The sequence below is a fragment of the Lodderomyces elongisporus genome, chromosome 7 (assembly GCF_030384665.1).
Source record: "Lodderomyces elongisporus chromosome 7, complete sequence".
NCBI classification, from domain to species: domain Eukaryota; kingdom Fungi; phylum Ascomycota; class Pichiomycetes; order Serinales; family Debaryomycetaceae; genus Lodderomyces; species Lodderomyces elongisporus.
Window position 1 is genome coordinate 686,014 of NC_083679.1, and position 14,169 is coordinate 700,182.

The 14,169-nt window shown below is 38.9% G+C and overlaps 6 protein-coding genes across 6 annotated transcripts; 2 read left to right on the forward strand and 4 right to left on the reverse strand. All coding sequences in view use genetic code 12, as the record gives it.

Moving 5' to 3' along the window:
• Positions 1–60: 60 nt before the first annotated feature.
• On the reverse strand, positions 61–973 carry PVL30_005188 (uncharacterized protein; the record flags this gene model as incomplete). Its single annotated transcript, XM_001523584.2, has 2 exons — positions 61–430; positions 969–973. 2 exons carry the CDS (start codon positions 971–973, stop codon positions 61–63), a joined length of 375 nt encoding a protein of 124 aa, XP_001523634.2.
• A 159-nt stretch (positions 974–1,132) lies between these two features.
• ENV7 (Serine/threonine-protein kinase env7) lies at positions 1,133–2,380 on the reverse strand (the record flags this gene model as incomplete). Its single annotated transcript, XM_001523585.2, has 1 exon — positions 1,133–2,380. One exon carries the CDS (start codon positions 2,378–2,380, stop codon positions 1,133–1,135), a length of 1,248 nt encoding a protein of 415 aa, XP_001523635.2.
• Positions 2,381–3,752: 1,372 nt separating this feature from the next.
• Positions 3,753–4,652, forward strand: RBD2 (Putative rhomboid protease; the record flags this gene model as incomplete). The annotated part of the gene is made up of 1 exon (XM_001523586.1): positions 3,753–4,652. The coding sequence occupies one exon, from the start codon at positions 3,753–3,755 to the stop codon at positions 4,650–4,652; it is 900 nt and encodes a 299-aa protein (XP_001523636.2).
• An 830-nt stretch (positions 4,653–5,482) lies between these two features.
• On the forward strand, positions 5,483–8,299 carry INP1 (Perioxisome inheritance; the record flags this gene model as incomplete). Its single annotated transcript, XM_001523587.2, has 1 exon — positions 5,483–8,299. One exon carries the CDS (start codon positions 5,483–5,485, stop codon positions 8,297–8,299), a length of 2,817 nt encoding a protein of 938 aa, XP_001523637.2.
• Positions 8,300–8,581: 282 nt separating this feature from the next.
• TOM40 (translocase of outer mitochondrial membrane) lies at positions 8,582–9,754 on the reverse strand (the record flags this gene model as incomplete). Its single annotated transcript, XM_001523588.1, has 1 exon — positions 8,582–9,754. The coding sequence occupies one exon, from the start codon at positions 9,752–9,754 to the stop codon at positions 8,582–8,584; it is 1,173 nt and encodes a 390-aa protein (XP_001523638.1).
• Positions 9,755–11,260: 1,506 nt separating this feature from the next.
• On the reverse strand, positions 11,261–12,680 carry PVL30_005193 (uncharacterized protein; the record flags this gene model as incomplete). The annotated part of the gene is made up of 3 exons (XM_061119667.1): positions 11,261–11,533; positions 12,145–12,152; positions 12,677–12,680. The coding sequence occupies 3 exons, from the start codon at positions 12,678–12,680 to the stop codon at positions 11,261–11,263; spliced, it is 285 nt and encodes a 94-aa protein (XP_060975650.1).
• Positions 12,681–14,169: the final 1,489 nt, after the last annotated feature.

Sequence of the window (14,169 nt, forward strand, 5' to 3'; positions counted from 1 at the left end):
CCTATATATATATATATATAAATTTATAGAGAGAGATCGGTACCTCTTCCTCCTAAGCATTCAAACTTTACTCACAATCTTCTTTAGTGGAGAACACCATGAAGCAACACCTTCATGTGCCATCATATACTCGACCACTTGATTGGCCAACTCTTTTCTTTCGATTGTTCCTTCAATCACCTCATGAAATACTGTAGCAAGAAAGTGGAGATGTGTTTCGTTCATTGTCTGTATTTGAGTTTGCAATTTCTGTTTATGATGGGTCAACTCTCGTTCGGGTAATTGAATGGGCAAGGTGAATACCTTATCACATAATTCCATGGTCTCCTCACGGTTTCGTCGTACTGTTTCACCAAGCGATATGGTAGAGTTGTTCTTGGACATCATCACAGGCGTGGGACAATCGTTCCAGCCTTCTATGGCATCACCCCTTTGATATTTTGTTAGCGTCATTATGGACCAAAGGTATTGTACTGTAAAGATGGGGTTGATCAATTAATGGGCTGAGCTGCACTGGTCGACTGTACCTAGTGAATTTAAAAAGTTGGCTCAAGGAAAAAAAAAAAAAAAAAAAAAAGAAAACAAGAAGTATTAGAATAGTAAATTTGAATGTTGATGGTATGTGTTTAGATTTCACTTATGCGGCTAGAGTGGAGGAGGAGGAAGAGGGGTGTGAGATTTGGGCGGGGGGTCATATATATACAAACAACAAGAGAATGTGTGTGCGTGTATGTAAATATAAGAGAAATCAGTTATTGTTTCATACTAATATTGCATTGCTACCATGTCACAACTGCCACGTCCATACTCAAACCTTATCCACAAAATGAAACCATAAACATCAACTAATAAGCTATCACCTTGCTGATGACAAAAATTATGTACAAATTTTTATTTTTATTTTTATTTTTATTTTTTTTTAATGAACTTCAAGGTTGTATGAGTACTGTAAACATTAAATTAGTTACTTCATAGTATAACAGTAGTATTATTAAAACCAAGGTCCTTACCTTTGTTCCCAATCATTTCACAAAGAATTCAAACAAATTCAGCTTTTATTGTTCTATTTTTCTCTTTTTCTCTTTTTCTCTTTTTCTCTTTTTCTCTTTTTGTCGTTCTGTTTACTAGAGCATTACTGTCTCTGATACATTCTAGTTATATCCAATGCCTCTTCAACTAGCTCAGCTGCGGATGGACGTTTTTCTGCTTTAACTTGTAAACATTTCCTAATCATCTCCACAAGCTCTTCACTATAACCGGCTCTATCCTCAGGTATTTCGTATTTCCCCTGAACGATGGCAATGTTTAAGTTAGCGCCCTGTTGAATCTCCAATTTTTCAAACGGCGAGTACCCAAAGCAACAGCAGTATAGTAGACAGCCCAATGACCATATGTCTGTAGCCTCGGTAATTTTGGCACCTGTTGAGACATCCATCAACTCTGGTGCACGATATGGCAAAGTACAGTGTTCTTGTGCAAAATCTGTTACTGTTAGAGCTTGTTGCCGCGTGGTAACATGGATTCTAGCTTTGGAACAGGAGCCAAGGTCAACAAGTACGGGTAACCCAGAGGAGGAGAACATCACGTTTGCCGGTTTGAGATCGTGGTGGGCATATGGTATTTTGGTCAGCAGCAGCAGTAACAGTAACAGTATTTCGTTTGAATCATCTCCATCAATATTATTGCTATTGCTATCCGGCTCAACCCCAACTGCATCCTCTTCGCCGTCGTGAGGCAACAACGCAGCCTCTTCTTCTTCGGCTTCTTCGTTGCGAGATATATTTGAGTTTCCTCCATTGATTTCATTGGTGACGGCTTTATGTGACTTGTAGTTATGCATTACTTCTAGCCCGCGACATATACCAATGAATGTCCTCAATATATCGCCTTCATCCATCTTGGTATTACTCAAGACGTGTTCATTGATGATATCTTGCAATGATCTCTCAAAATATGGCAAGAGGATATTAATCTGTCCCAGTCCATCGGGATTGGTCACTATACTCTCATCGATTGACTGAATAATATACGGCGTCTTTGAAGCGGTAAACCTGTGATAATTTTTGATCTCCCTCATTGCATTTTTGTATGTCTCATCCTGGACCCCAAAAGGACAATTGATCCTCTTGAGAGCATATGGCGACGACGATGATGAGGAAGAAGGAGAAGAGGAAGAGTGAAGTGTTGTTGTTGTTGTTGTTGTTGTTGTTGTAGCTCCTGCCGCTGAATATGAACCGTGTACTAAGTAAACGTATGAGAAGCCACCTTCACCTAAAAGCTTGATGATCTTGTACTTGTCATTATTGATCCACACGGAGGGAATGGATAGGTCTGGAAAGCACGGAAAACATGCGCCAAGAAGTTGCAAGATTGAATCCATTGAGTCAGAAGGTAGTTTATGCCTAGGTTGTGTATATTCAAATATCTGGGTGTGAGGAAAGGCTTGTACCTACTAAAGATTTCAAAACTATTACGTGATTACAGTTTGTGCGACGATAAGCAATGTGGAGAAGAAATTAATAAAGAAGAGGAAAAAGGAGAGGAAAAAGTAGAGGAAAAATAACAACAACAACAACAACAACAAACGAAGTAACCAACAAACAAATCATTTGTACTTTACAATTTCGAAAAGCTGTTTACGCTTGTAGAGTATAGCATTTAGCAGAGGGAGATGTATGTACTATGCTGTCAATTTCAATGTATCTTCTCGAGGTTTGAACTGTATTTTTCTTTTCTGTTCTTGTCAAACTTTTGAAAGTGTTCTTTGTCATAGGATATAACCACAGCTTATTTCAAAGATTATCTAGCATCTTGAGCTATTAACAACACTAGCGTTTGGTATAAACTCTTGAGTCAAAGTCTCTGTGTGATTCTTTTTGTGCGCAAACAACTCGGTCCTTTCATAATATTCCAAATTAAATTCTATAGTTTATCTATTAGTTTACACTGAATCTAGCAAAGCAATATTGTGAAAATGGCTATAGCTTCTTTCAGTAAGTAGTAGTTCTTTATTCCTTTATTCTTTATACCTCCTCCAAAGTGTTAATGCTCACTGACCTAGTAGAAAAGCAAAAGCCAAGTTTTGAATAACATCACATGGCTAGACCGTTCTCTTCTTCAAATGAACAACTTTATTTTTTTTTTTTTTTTTGCAATCTATTCCCCTCTTGCAGAACCACAACAAATACAAGAACAACGACGGACCATTCTCGAAGTGTGAGAAAGAGGAACAACGAGAAGGGACGGACGGAAAGACAGCGATGGATACCAACAGTTCGGCCTATTACTACAAGTAAAACGTAACCATTCCCCCCCCCCCCCCCCCCCACCACCAAAAAAAAAATAAATACGTTCGTCCTTCAGTGGATAACCAAATATAATAATCTGTCAAATTTTTTATTATCTCCATCCAGGGTAAACTCAATGGAAAATGGGAGTCAAAAAAATAGAAAATACCATATCTATCTCTCCTTATCTATACATGTAGAATGGTTTGAAAATGAAAAGGGAAGATGTAGAGGGGAAAAAGAAAAAAAAAAGAAAACGGAAAACAAAGAAATGGTAACATTACACACACACTCACTCACTCATTCACACACTCGCCAAATGTTCTCCAGTTCATCCATGATGATCTTTTCTTCTTGAAAATCACACACTCAATTAGATACAGTGGCACTTTTGGCTTGTTTGTCTTTTGCAAAAAAAATTTTTTTCCTTCTTTCCCACCTTCCTTTCCCCTCAAAAGAAAAACAATGAGTGCCAGTTTCAATGAACTATATCAAAAATTTAAAAAGACGCCTGCTTTAACTGCGGGACTAGTTGTTTTCACCTTCTTTTTATGCGTTTTAAAGACCACATTTGGAGTCACTTTTCAAAGCTTGATCTTGTATCCGAGATCGCCCTTGGATCTCAATCTCAATGCCATCTCGCTTTATAGCTTGGTCCATATTGGATATTTGCACTGGCTATTCAATATTTTGTCAATCTTCACACCTTTAGCCTTGTTTGAAAAAAGGCACGGAACTGTATATACCGGGATCACATTGAATTTGTTGACTGTTATTGCAGCCGTCCAATATTGTATAGTGGGTCTTGTGTTTTACCCTGAAACAGGAGTTGCTGGATTATCCGGAATTGCATTTTCCTTCTTTGCTTATATGGCTTATCAAGAGCACAAATTTAAACCAGTAATGGAATCATTTAATATCGGCTCAGTGGAGATCAAGATTTATACCTTGTCCATCCCATTCATTGTTGCTTTGGTGTTTATGATTATCTTTCCAGCTAGTTCATTACCAGGTCACCTAGCAGGTATCTCGACCGGGTTTTTATTGGCCATGGGATACATCAATAAGCTTTACCCACCATCAAGTGTCATATTGAAGATTGAACAATGGGTAGCACCAGGAATCAACCTTTTGGGACCTATTGTCACATATTACAAGGAGGAAGATGCATTACATGTGAGAAACGTGGGATACACGCCTTTATTGGTTGACGATATTGAGAGTCTGGCCACTGCTTCATCTTCAAGTGGAATAACTTCTGTTGGAGGTAACGTTCAAGCAAGTTCTGGCCTTGCTGTTCCACCTACTCGAGCATCTCGCTCTTCATCATACGTAAGAGAAAGCAGGGTCTTAGGTGAAGCATAGAATTTTGAATTTAAGAAAAGAAAAAAGAAAAGAAAGAATGGAATTTGTGTTTGCCATGAAAGCTAGAGAGTATGTACTTCTACTCTGTGTGTGTGTGGAACCTTTTCTCCCTCTATCTCTCTCCGTGTGTGTGGAACCTTTTCTCTCTCTCTCCGTGTGTGTGTGTGTGTCTATGTGCGCACGTTTGTACTAGAGTATTTTGCATGTAATTCAATTCCTTAATACCAATAATTCCCGTTGATTTCTTATTCTTAGTATGGAAAACTGGTCTTTCCCTTGATTTTAGAGCAAATCCTGACCCTTTACTTTCCATTTCCATTTCCATTCTCATTTCATTCTTTTTCTTTTTATCATTTACTTCTCAACAACCAATTGACGCTGTAACCTTTAAAGACGTAAAGGAATCAATCTCGAATAAATGTGGGGGTGGGGTATTACTTTATATTGCGGGTTCTGAAAAATTTAGTAAGCAAAAAATATAAAATATAAAATATAAAATATAAACGAAAATAGAGTTAAATATTTAGGAGGGGAAAAAAAAGAAACAAATAAAAAAATAAAAATAAAAATAAAAAAATAAAAATAAAAAGAAGCGCTTGGGGGAGAGACTAGAAACAATATCAAACGTGCTAAACCTTTAGGGTATATAACTTTGCAATCTGTATTTACCAAGACTTATCTGTTCATTGGTGAAAATTTACTGGGATTAAAGAGAATTGGAGTACAGACATCCACACGTACACACACACTTATTGACAAATATATATGTCTATATATATATACATACATAGATGGACAACTGGAAAGTAGCTCAAAAGTAATACTCAATAATGGAAGGAAACTTTGTAACCAGTGGAGACGATTATAATGATAATCATGATCATGCACAGAATAATTCGAAAGAACCCATATCTCGAACGTCCCAAAGTTTATCGCCAACACTTTCTAAACAAAAAGACGACTCTAAACGGAGGAAGCGAAAGAACAAATCGAAAAGCAACAAAAATCAACAATTGAACAAAAAACTACCTCAAAACGAACACCAAAACGAACACCAAAACGAACATGAGCACCAAGACCTTACTGACAACAACAACAGCAGCAACAGCAACAGCAACAGCAACAACAACAACAAGGACACTTCCACCCAAACTTATAATGCCATTAGTGAACCCAAGCAGAAACCTTCAATTGATAAATCATATCCTATGCAGAACTCGAAAAACTCTGATTCCAAAAAGTCTGCTAAACTAAATTCGGCAGCCTTGGAAGATTCGCATAAAACAACACCAGCACAGATAACTGAAGCAGTCTTGCCGCATGCACAGGAGCCGCCTCCAGTAATGACGTTACAACACGCTTACAGGTCGCCGAGAAGAGAAGCTCTAATGCGTCATAAACAAAATGACCATGACTCGGTTGGAACTACAGATTTTCGAGATCACTTAAAACCGAAGACATCAAAATCTACAAAGTCGAATTTGAGTATAAACTCAGATGGACCAAAATCCCCATTTAGATCCCCTCAATCTCTCCAAAACACAGAGCAGCCGCAATTTTCAAGCGACATCGATGCCAAAGTGACATTGTTTAAATACAAGTCACTGAGAATTGTGGAACTTATAAACCAGCATACACAAAGCGGCTCATTATTAGCACACGGAGAAATCGAGATTTTTCAATTGCACAATGGCGATGTCACATACCTCTCGTGCGGCGGGAAACTGTTTATATATCCGCTTCTTCCCAAAATCAAAGTCTTGAGAATTAGTTTTAACCAGTTTCTTTTGCCGTTGCTTAACCCTGAAAGGTACTGGAAGATCTATGTCGATTGTGAAGATGTATCCACTTTAGACTGTTTAGAAGGGGTCTTGAAATGGAACGTGCAATATATCAATATCAGCAACGATAAAAGTGACAAAAGTGATAAACTTGACATAGACGATCCAAAACACCAAAAACACATAAAGCACCAAAATGACCAGAATGACAAGAATGACCAGGTATTTCAATCTAATTCCTCCAAATTGGTCAGTAGAAACACTTTCTCAACACCAAAACATCTAGACTTACAACCAGCCGAGTTGTCAGAAAACTTGAGTGGAATAGGGGTAACGGTTATACCACATTTTATAGGCAATGATATTCCAGACTCGCCACCTTCGGCACCAATATCTCCCAATCAGACGCACTCTGTGCCAAATACTGTGCCAAATTACGCGCTATCGCCAGCTGAACAGCGAAAATACGCCAAGGCACAAAATCTCTTACTAAAGCAACCATCAATGCAATCATTATCTACAAATGTGGCATGTTTAGACGTGAATTCAGGAGCCGAGCCCTCGCCATTTTATCTACCCAAACAATCACAATCATTGTCTGCAACTCGGAACTTAGAAAGCCCATATCATTCTGTGACTACTTCTTATCAGAAAACTGAGCAGGTAAAAAATGATCAGAGCCGCAATGTAAATGGTAATATCGATAATTCCAACTCACGCCACCATCATATTGACAGAATAGATGAGAAGTCGGAAAGTTCAATGGACTCACTATTAGATGAATTTGATGATACAGTCGCCAGGACAACGAAATATCCTCAAACCTTGTCGCGACAATCTAGGCCTGTGTCACGTCAGCAATCGATTGTTTCAATACATAACCCTGTTCCTGTGTATTCGCGTGGCAGTTACTTTTATGGTCAAATAGGAAAAGACGAGGAGCAGGACGAAACTGATGTTGAGGTTGAAGACGAAGAAATGCATTTTGCTAGCTTGAATGAACGTAATCGAAATATTTATCAAGCACCATACCTTACAGCCAATGGTGTAATTGTTAATAATAATAACAACAACAACAACAACAACACTCGCAACCTTAATAGGAACAAAAATAACAACTCTACCATGAGTAGACGATCATCACGAAGTGATTTGTACTGCAATGAGAGTGGATGGATGGAGCCTAATCTTAATTCGAGACCATCAAACCAAGGGCAACTGCACCACTACCCGCATCATCATCTTCATCACCTTCATCAACAACAACAACAACATTCATTGTCAACCCATGCAAAAATACCCAGATCGATTTCGAACCAAAGTATTAATAGTGCCATATCTGGGAGTAATCTAGGAAGTATTTATCGCTCAGTGATTGGACAACGAAACACTCGTAATAAGGCTTATTTGCAACAAAACCAACAACAACAACAACAATCAGTTAATAGTGGACGTCACGATGTCTGGGACTCTCTGCGTTCTGTTAAGCTGATGTCACAGGCGAATTACCACAGACCTGTTCAACCACCGTTGAGCAGTAGAAGAAGCGCTTATTTGCGGGGTGATACAGAGAAGCATCAAAGAAGTTCTGTATCAGTTAATGGTTCGATAGGAAGAGGTAGGGATACCGGAGAAGGAGTGGGTCGTGGTGGTGGAGTTAATGCATCTGCTAAAGATGTCAAACTAGATTCGAGGGAAATATATCGATTGCTTAGTAGCAAACAAGTGAATACAAACACTACTTCCGCAACAACAAACACACCACCAGCAAAACCATCATCATCATCATCACTGGATGATATGAAACAGAAACAACGACAGGTGCCGAAGAGTTCAAGTTTCACTTCTAGACTTTTCGGGTGGTAATATTTGGAAATGAAAAGTCGAATGGGGGAAAAAAAAAGAGTAAAGAGGAGTCAGAATAAATTAAAAAAAAAAAAGAAAAATCACTGCTTCTAGTAATGAAAAATAGACTACTAGAACAAAGTTCAATTAACGCTTTATTTATTATGTACAAAACAGGCTCATGTTATACAATCTGGTGTAGATTGTGTCTCTTCAAAAAGTTTTGTCTTCTCAAAAGTTTTCCATCTCTTGGTTTCTTCGTTCTCTTTTATATATATAAAGATTTAGATATATCTATTCTACTTACATGGCTGGAGGTGCACCTGGGATTGGGTTACCGTTGGCATCAACCAAACCTTGTTGCATCAACATCAATTGCTCGTTACCGGCAGCTTCAAATTGTAAACCCAAACCTAATCTGCTTGTGTTTTTGAATTGGTCAATTTCACCGCTGAACAAGACGCTTACAGTAGGCAAGATTCTCTTTTCCAAGAATGCGCTAACTTTTCCTTTTGAGTCCAATTGGCCTCTGAAAACAGCAGTTCTGTATTCGTACTTGGCACCAATTGTGGTTGTACCTTCAATGACTGGTTCGAAACCAACACCCATCAATGGGTCGGCAACTTGTTTCATTGTGGCTGCAACCTGGGTTTCCAAACCAGCCTCAACTTTATCACTAACTTTTCTCCAGAATGAAGCAATCAAAGCACCTTGAGCCTGAACTTGTGCAGAAGCAATCCATTTGCCGTTATTGTTGTAACGTGCAACGTATGAGACGGCGGTATCTGGCGGACTCATTGGTTGTTTGGAGTACATTGCTTCCAAACCAAGAGCAAATTTAGGAGTGATTGATTGCAAAAGTGAAGCAACGGCAACACCAGAAAATCCACCGTAGAGGAAACTTGGGTTAAGGGTCTTCAAGTTGATGGAAAAGTCGTTGGCTTGGTAGTCTTGCTCCAACTGAACCATTGATGGTTGTGATTGTGCCAATTGCAAAGTAACCTTTGAAATGTTGGATTTGTCCCATCCATAGTTGATTCTACCACTGAAACTGAGGTCATTGTCGACATTACCCTGGAGGAAGTAATCTTCTGCAGCGTAAAGAGCACTAAACGCATAAGGTGGAAGAACTTGCGAGCCCAAGGAAAGGGTGTGGGAAGTTTGGAATGCAGGTGAGATGGAGAATGCCTTGTTTAAGTCTGCTCTCAAACCGGTGAAAAAGTATTGGTTGAGGAAAACGTCTCTGCTGACTTCCTTGTTGAGGTTCTCGATGGTACCTGGGTTGGTCAAACCCAAGTTCTTGCGGTGTTCACTAATGGTGATATATACATCGTTCAAGTAAGAAAAGACTGGGTTTGACGACCACAAGCTGTTTGATTTTGGTGGAGTTGGGGTAACGTTAGGTAAAGTTGGGACAGACAATTTCGACAAGTCTGCCACTGTGTATGGTGCATCGCTCTTGGTTTCAACTGACATTGTCTCTTCTTCGATCTATGACTGTGACTGTTACTGTGACTGTGTCTATGGAGAAGAATGTGAAGGTGTGCTTGTGTCTGTTATTTGATGCTAAGCCGATAGAAGTCAAAAACAGAAAATACAAATTGATAAAAAGAATGAAGAAAAGAAAGCTCTGGTTGGTGATTCTCACTTTCTGTTTCTTTGTTCTCCAGTGTGTTTGCTTCACTCTGATTCAGTTTCCTTTTTCTCTCTTTTCTCTTTTCTCTCTTTTCTCTGTCTCTTTCACTTTTTTTTTTCTTTTTAATTTTCGCTTGGTTCAAACTGCTGCTCTTGTTCTCCAAAAGCGTTGAAAATTTTTAATTCAACTTTTGGGTGCAATTACACTACACTTTGGAACACTTGCAAAGAACGAGAGACACACAGAGAGAGAGAGAGAGAGAGAGAGAGAGAGAGAGAGACAAAGACACATACACACACACACAAACATATATATATTCAGAGAGAACAACAATTGCAGACGAACCGTGGGCAATATTGTGCATAGAGTAGAAGTCCACTAGACTGTTGTGAGTTATTTCACGAAACGATTGAGACTTAAATGGCTGATCTAAGTCCTAGAAAAGTTATTCTGAGTAGAAGGAAGTATAATATATAGACAATGTGTCGCGACGGATATTGAAGGGCAAAATAAACCTATGAGGAAAATGATGTCATCCCTGTCGCATAGCACTGTCACAAGTGACAAGTGTACGACTGCTGAGCATCGGTTTTAGCTGGTAGCTCACCGATACCAGCGGTTTGAGTTCGTGACTTGATAGGCTATATTCCAACTAAGTGTAATTGTCAATGATCGCACCTATAAAGGTCTCAATGCTCATAAGTTAAGAGAGTAAATTGTCTCATACAAAGTCACTAGTAAGGAGAATCGTGAGAGTATACACTCTGCACGTTCACCTAGTGATTCGTGTTCAATGTAGTTGACCGTATAAATTATGTATTTAACCGATATTTCTATATAATAGTGATAAGTTAATTTTACCACTTCTCGTTCCTATTTATATTAACTCATCTCGTTTGAAGTTTCAAGTTTCCCATGTCGTGCAATATTCTCCAAATATTCACTTAGCGGAAACAAGGGCACAGAGCGTCCAGTGTGTGTCACACTGTGACATCTTCCCCCCTTCAAAGTCAGATGAAAGATACGGCCTAATTTCAGTTGAACTTTGGAAAAATATTGATTTGAGGTAAAATAACTGTACAATATGATGATAACCGTTGTGGCCTCCCCTCCCCTGCAAAGCAAAAACTTACCTATTAAATGATGAGCGGAGCGGCAACAAAAGGTTTCGACAATTTCCTGAAATTCTATCGAATAATAAGGGAAATGTTCTCATCAACGTTTGTGACAAATGAATACCTTCAAATCCAAAAACCAAATATTGCGGTGTGAGCCCAATACGTTCGCGTACTGTAGTATGGTCCACACACAATGCTAAATCTACGTCCTGCATTGATTCGTTCGTGTCAGGATCGTTCGCATAAATATGCTTTTCTAATTTCTAATATTTGACTCTGCATATTGCCACTCTCATGTGATGTAGGAACAGGTTCATTTCTATTCCCTTCGCCTCCGGAATAGAATGACTTAAGTTCTTCATCTGGATTTACGACCTCCTCCATGGCTAGGTCTTCTAATTCCTTATTCATTGCCCGTGCAGAGGGATCGAACCTAGCATCAGATGCGTCAGGCTCTTCGTATTCGTAACCCAGATCTACTTCCATGCTTTCCTTGGGAAACTGGAGTTCCAGGAGTGGTAAATGCGAGTCAAGGGTTTGGAGAATGATCTCCGGTTGACAGAGACTTAGACTCTAAGTCTCGTCGAGAATCCTGCATAGTTTGATCTATGTCAGGACGAGGTGCGCTTTCGCGACGCATTACTTCAGCCTCCTGTCGCTGTCTGACTACTTCATTGAGTAGCTGCTTCACCTTGTCAGCTCTCAATTTATTTCGAGTAGATTTTAACACACTGGGGACAGGGGTATTTTTTGAAGCCCAATCCTTTACTACCTTTTTCGCAGATCGGGTATTGGCTGCGTACACCAAATATACATGAACGTCATCAACTGTGATCAATTCAATCCTTCGTTGTTTGTCACTCGTCCCTTGTCACTTTCTTCAAGCGTGATTCTGGACTTTGATGCAATAATGATGTTATATTTGGGATTTTAATTGGTGAAAGGATAAATGCTAGGAAAACCCTTCGTTCCATATTATTAAGGATTTTTGCTCAATTAATTTTTGGGATTCAAATTTTTTCTTTCGCATCGTGAGAGTTAGGTTTATTTGTCGGTGACCTCATCGAACGAAGTGAAAATTTTTTCATCATCGACTGGTCGTGCGTCTGAACCTCATTTTCTTAAATATTGTCGACAAAATATTTAAGATCACAAATGTAAGTCCCCTAAAATAGTAACACAATGATTCCGCGAATCCAGTAATCGACTAATAGAGCGTCCTGTAGAAACACTGAGGTTTCATGAAATTAGTTGGTTAAATCCTTTCGGGAACTTCATCCCACGGCAGCTACCTTTTCCGTCGTTTTTGAAAGGTGTATCGTCTCACCCGAAACACTGAGGTTTCAATAAGCTTAGTTGGTTAAATCCTTTCGGGAACTTCATCCCACGGCAGCTACCTTTTCCGTCGTTTTTGAAAGGTGTATCTTCTCACCATAAATGCCGTTTAGTTTGTTTAGCCTGCGGTCACCATATCTAGGCGAGAAATGATAATAGTAACTCCTAAACTCTGCTTTAACGGCCTCACCATAGCTGCAGAGACTGGTGAGCCAATTTTGAGATATAAACCCTGATTTGGGATGTGGTCATTACCTCTAAATAACTATTTTCCACGAAATTTGCACCACTGTGAGGGTAGCCACATACCCATGCAATATTCGGTACTTTTCGACGCCATGGCATTTCATGTACAGCATTCAATTATAGCCAAGTCGGCAGACACGACTCTAATCGGCCTATAGTTGCACTCTGTCTAACGTCTACAACCTTCGCCCTTTGTCAACTGATCGATGAATATCCCATCATAAAGTGTTGACAGTATGCGCTATTTGATATTTTCTGGTGTAGTCCCGGATACGTTCCGAAGACCACAATGCATATTGTTTCATTGGACTAAACTCGCGCAGTTCTCCAATGAGGAGTAGCTCCTCCTTCAAACTATAGTTCACAACAGTGAAGCTATTAATTCGTGGATAAGAGATTTTCTCTTCCACAGGTCCTTCTCATAAATGATATTGACCAAAATGTTGTAAAGCCAAAGTATTGAAATGTCATGATCATTCAATATCCTGGTCGACAATACTGCTTAACAGTAGCCTCAATCAAAGTATCAATTACTTGAAATATTAGGTAACCATATCGAATCGTTCAAACAACATGATTTGCAAGGATTTGAGTTCCTCACTCTGGTCGCCATTCTGTCGCATAGCACTGTCACAAGTGACAAGTGTACGACTGCTGAGCATCGGTTTTAGCTGGTAGCTCACCGATACCAGCGGTTTGAGTTCGTGACTTGATAGGCTATATTCCAACTAAGTGTAATTGTCAATGATCGCACCTATAAAGGTCTCAATGCTCATAAGTTAAGAGAGTAAATTGTCTCATACAAAGTCACTAGTAAGGAGAATCGTGAGAGTATACACTCTGCACGTTCACCTAGTGATTCGTGTTCAATGTAGTTGACCGTATAAATTATGTATTTAACCGATATTTCTATATAATAGTGATAAGTTAATTTTACCACTTCTCGTTCCTATTTATATTAACTCATCTCGTTTGAAGTTTCAAGTTTCCCATGTCGTGCAATATTCTCCAAATATTCACTTAGCGGAAACAAGGGCACAGAGCGTCCAGTGTGTGTCACACTGTGACAATCCCCCGAAAAGAGCAAGAGATTGATATTTTCGCTACACTTTTACAGTCTTGTTTAAACCAAATGATTTCATTGTATACTTCTTCCACTCTTCCTTTCCTTTCTTTTGTATCTTTCATTCGTGTCTCCTTTTTATTAATAAGTAGAAGCTCCTAGTTTCCATTGTTTTCTTTTCAAGCTCAAACCAAAGCTTGTATGTAGTTTTTCTATTGTCGTAAGATAAATAATGGAGAGAGAGATTGGGCTCAGTTTAAAACGAGATATCTAAATTTATTTTCAATAGAAAACAATAAAAGTAACAAACTTTAAACATTAAAAGAAGCTCAATACGATTTCGAAATAGATTGTTACTGTTACTGCTGTTGTTGTGGTGGTGGTGTTGGTGGTGGTTGTCATCTGTTTAATTTTTGCAATCGTGTAATTCCCAAAAAAAAAATGTCTATACATCTTTATGTCTCATACACAGACACACACACACACACTCTCT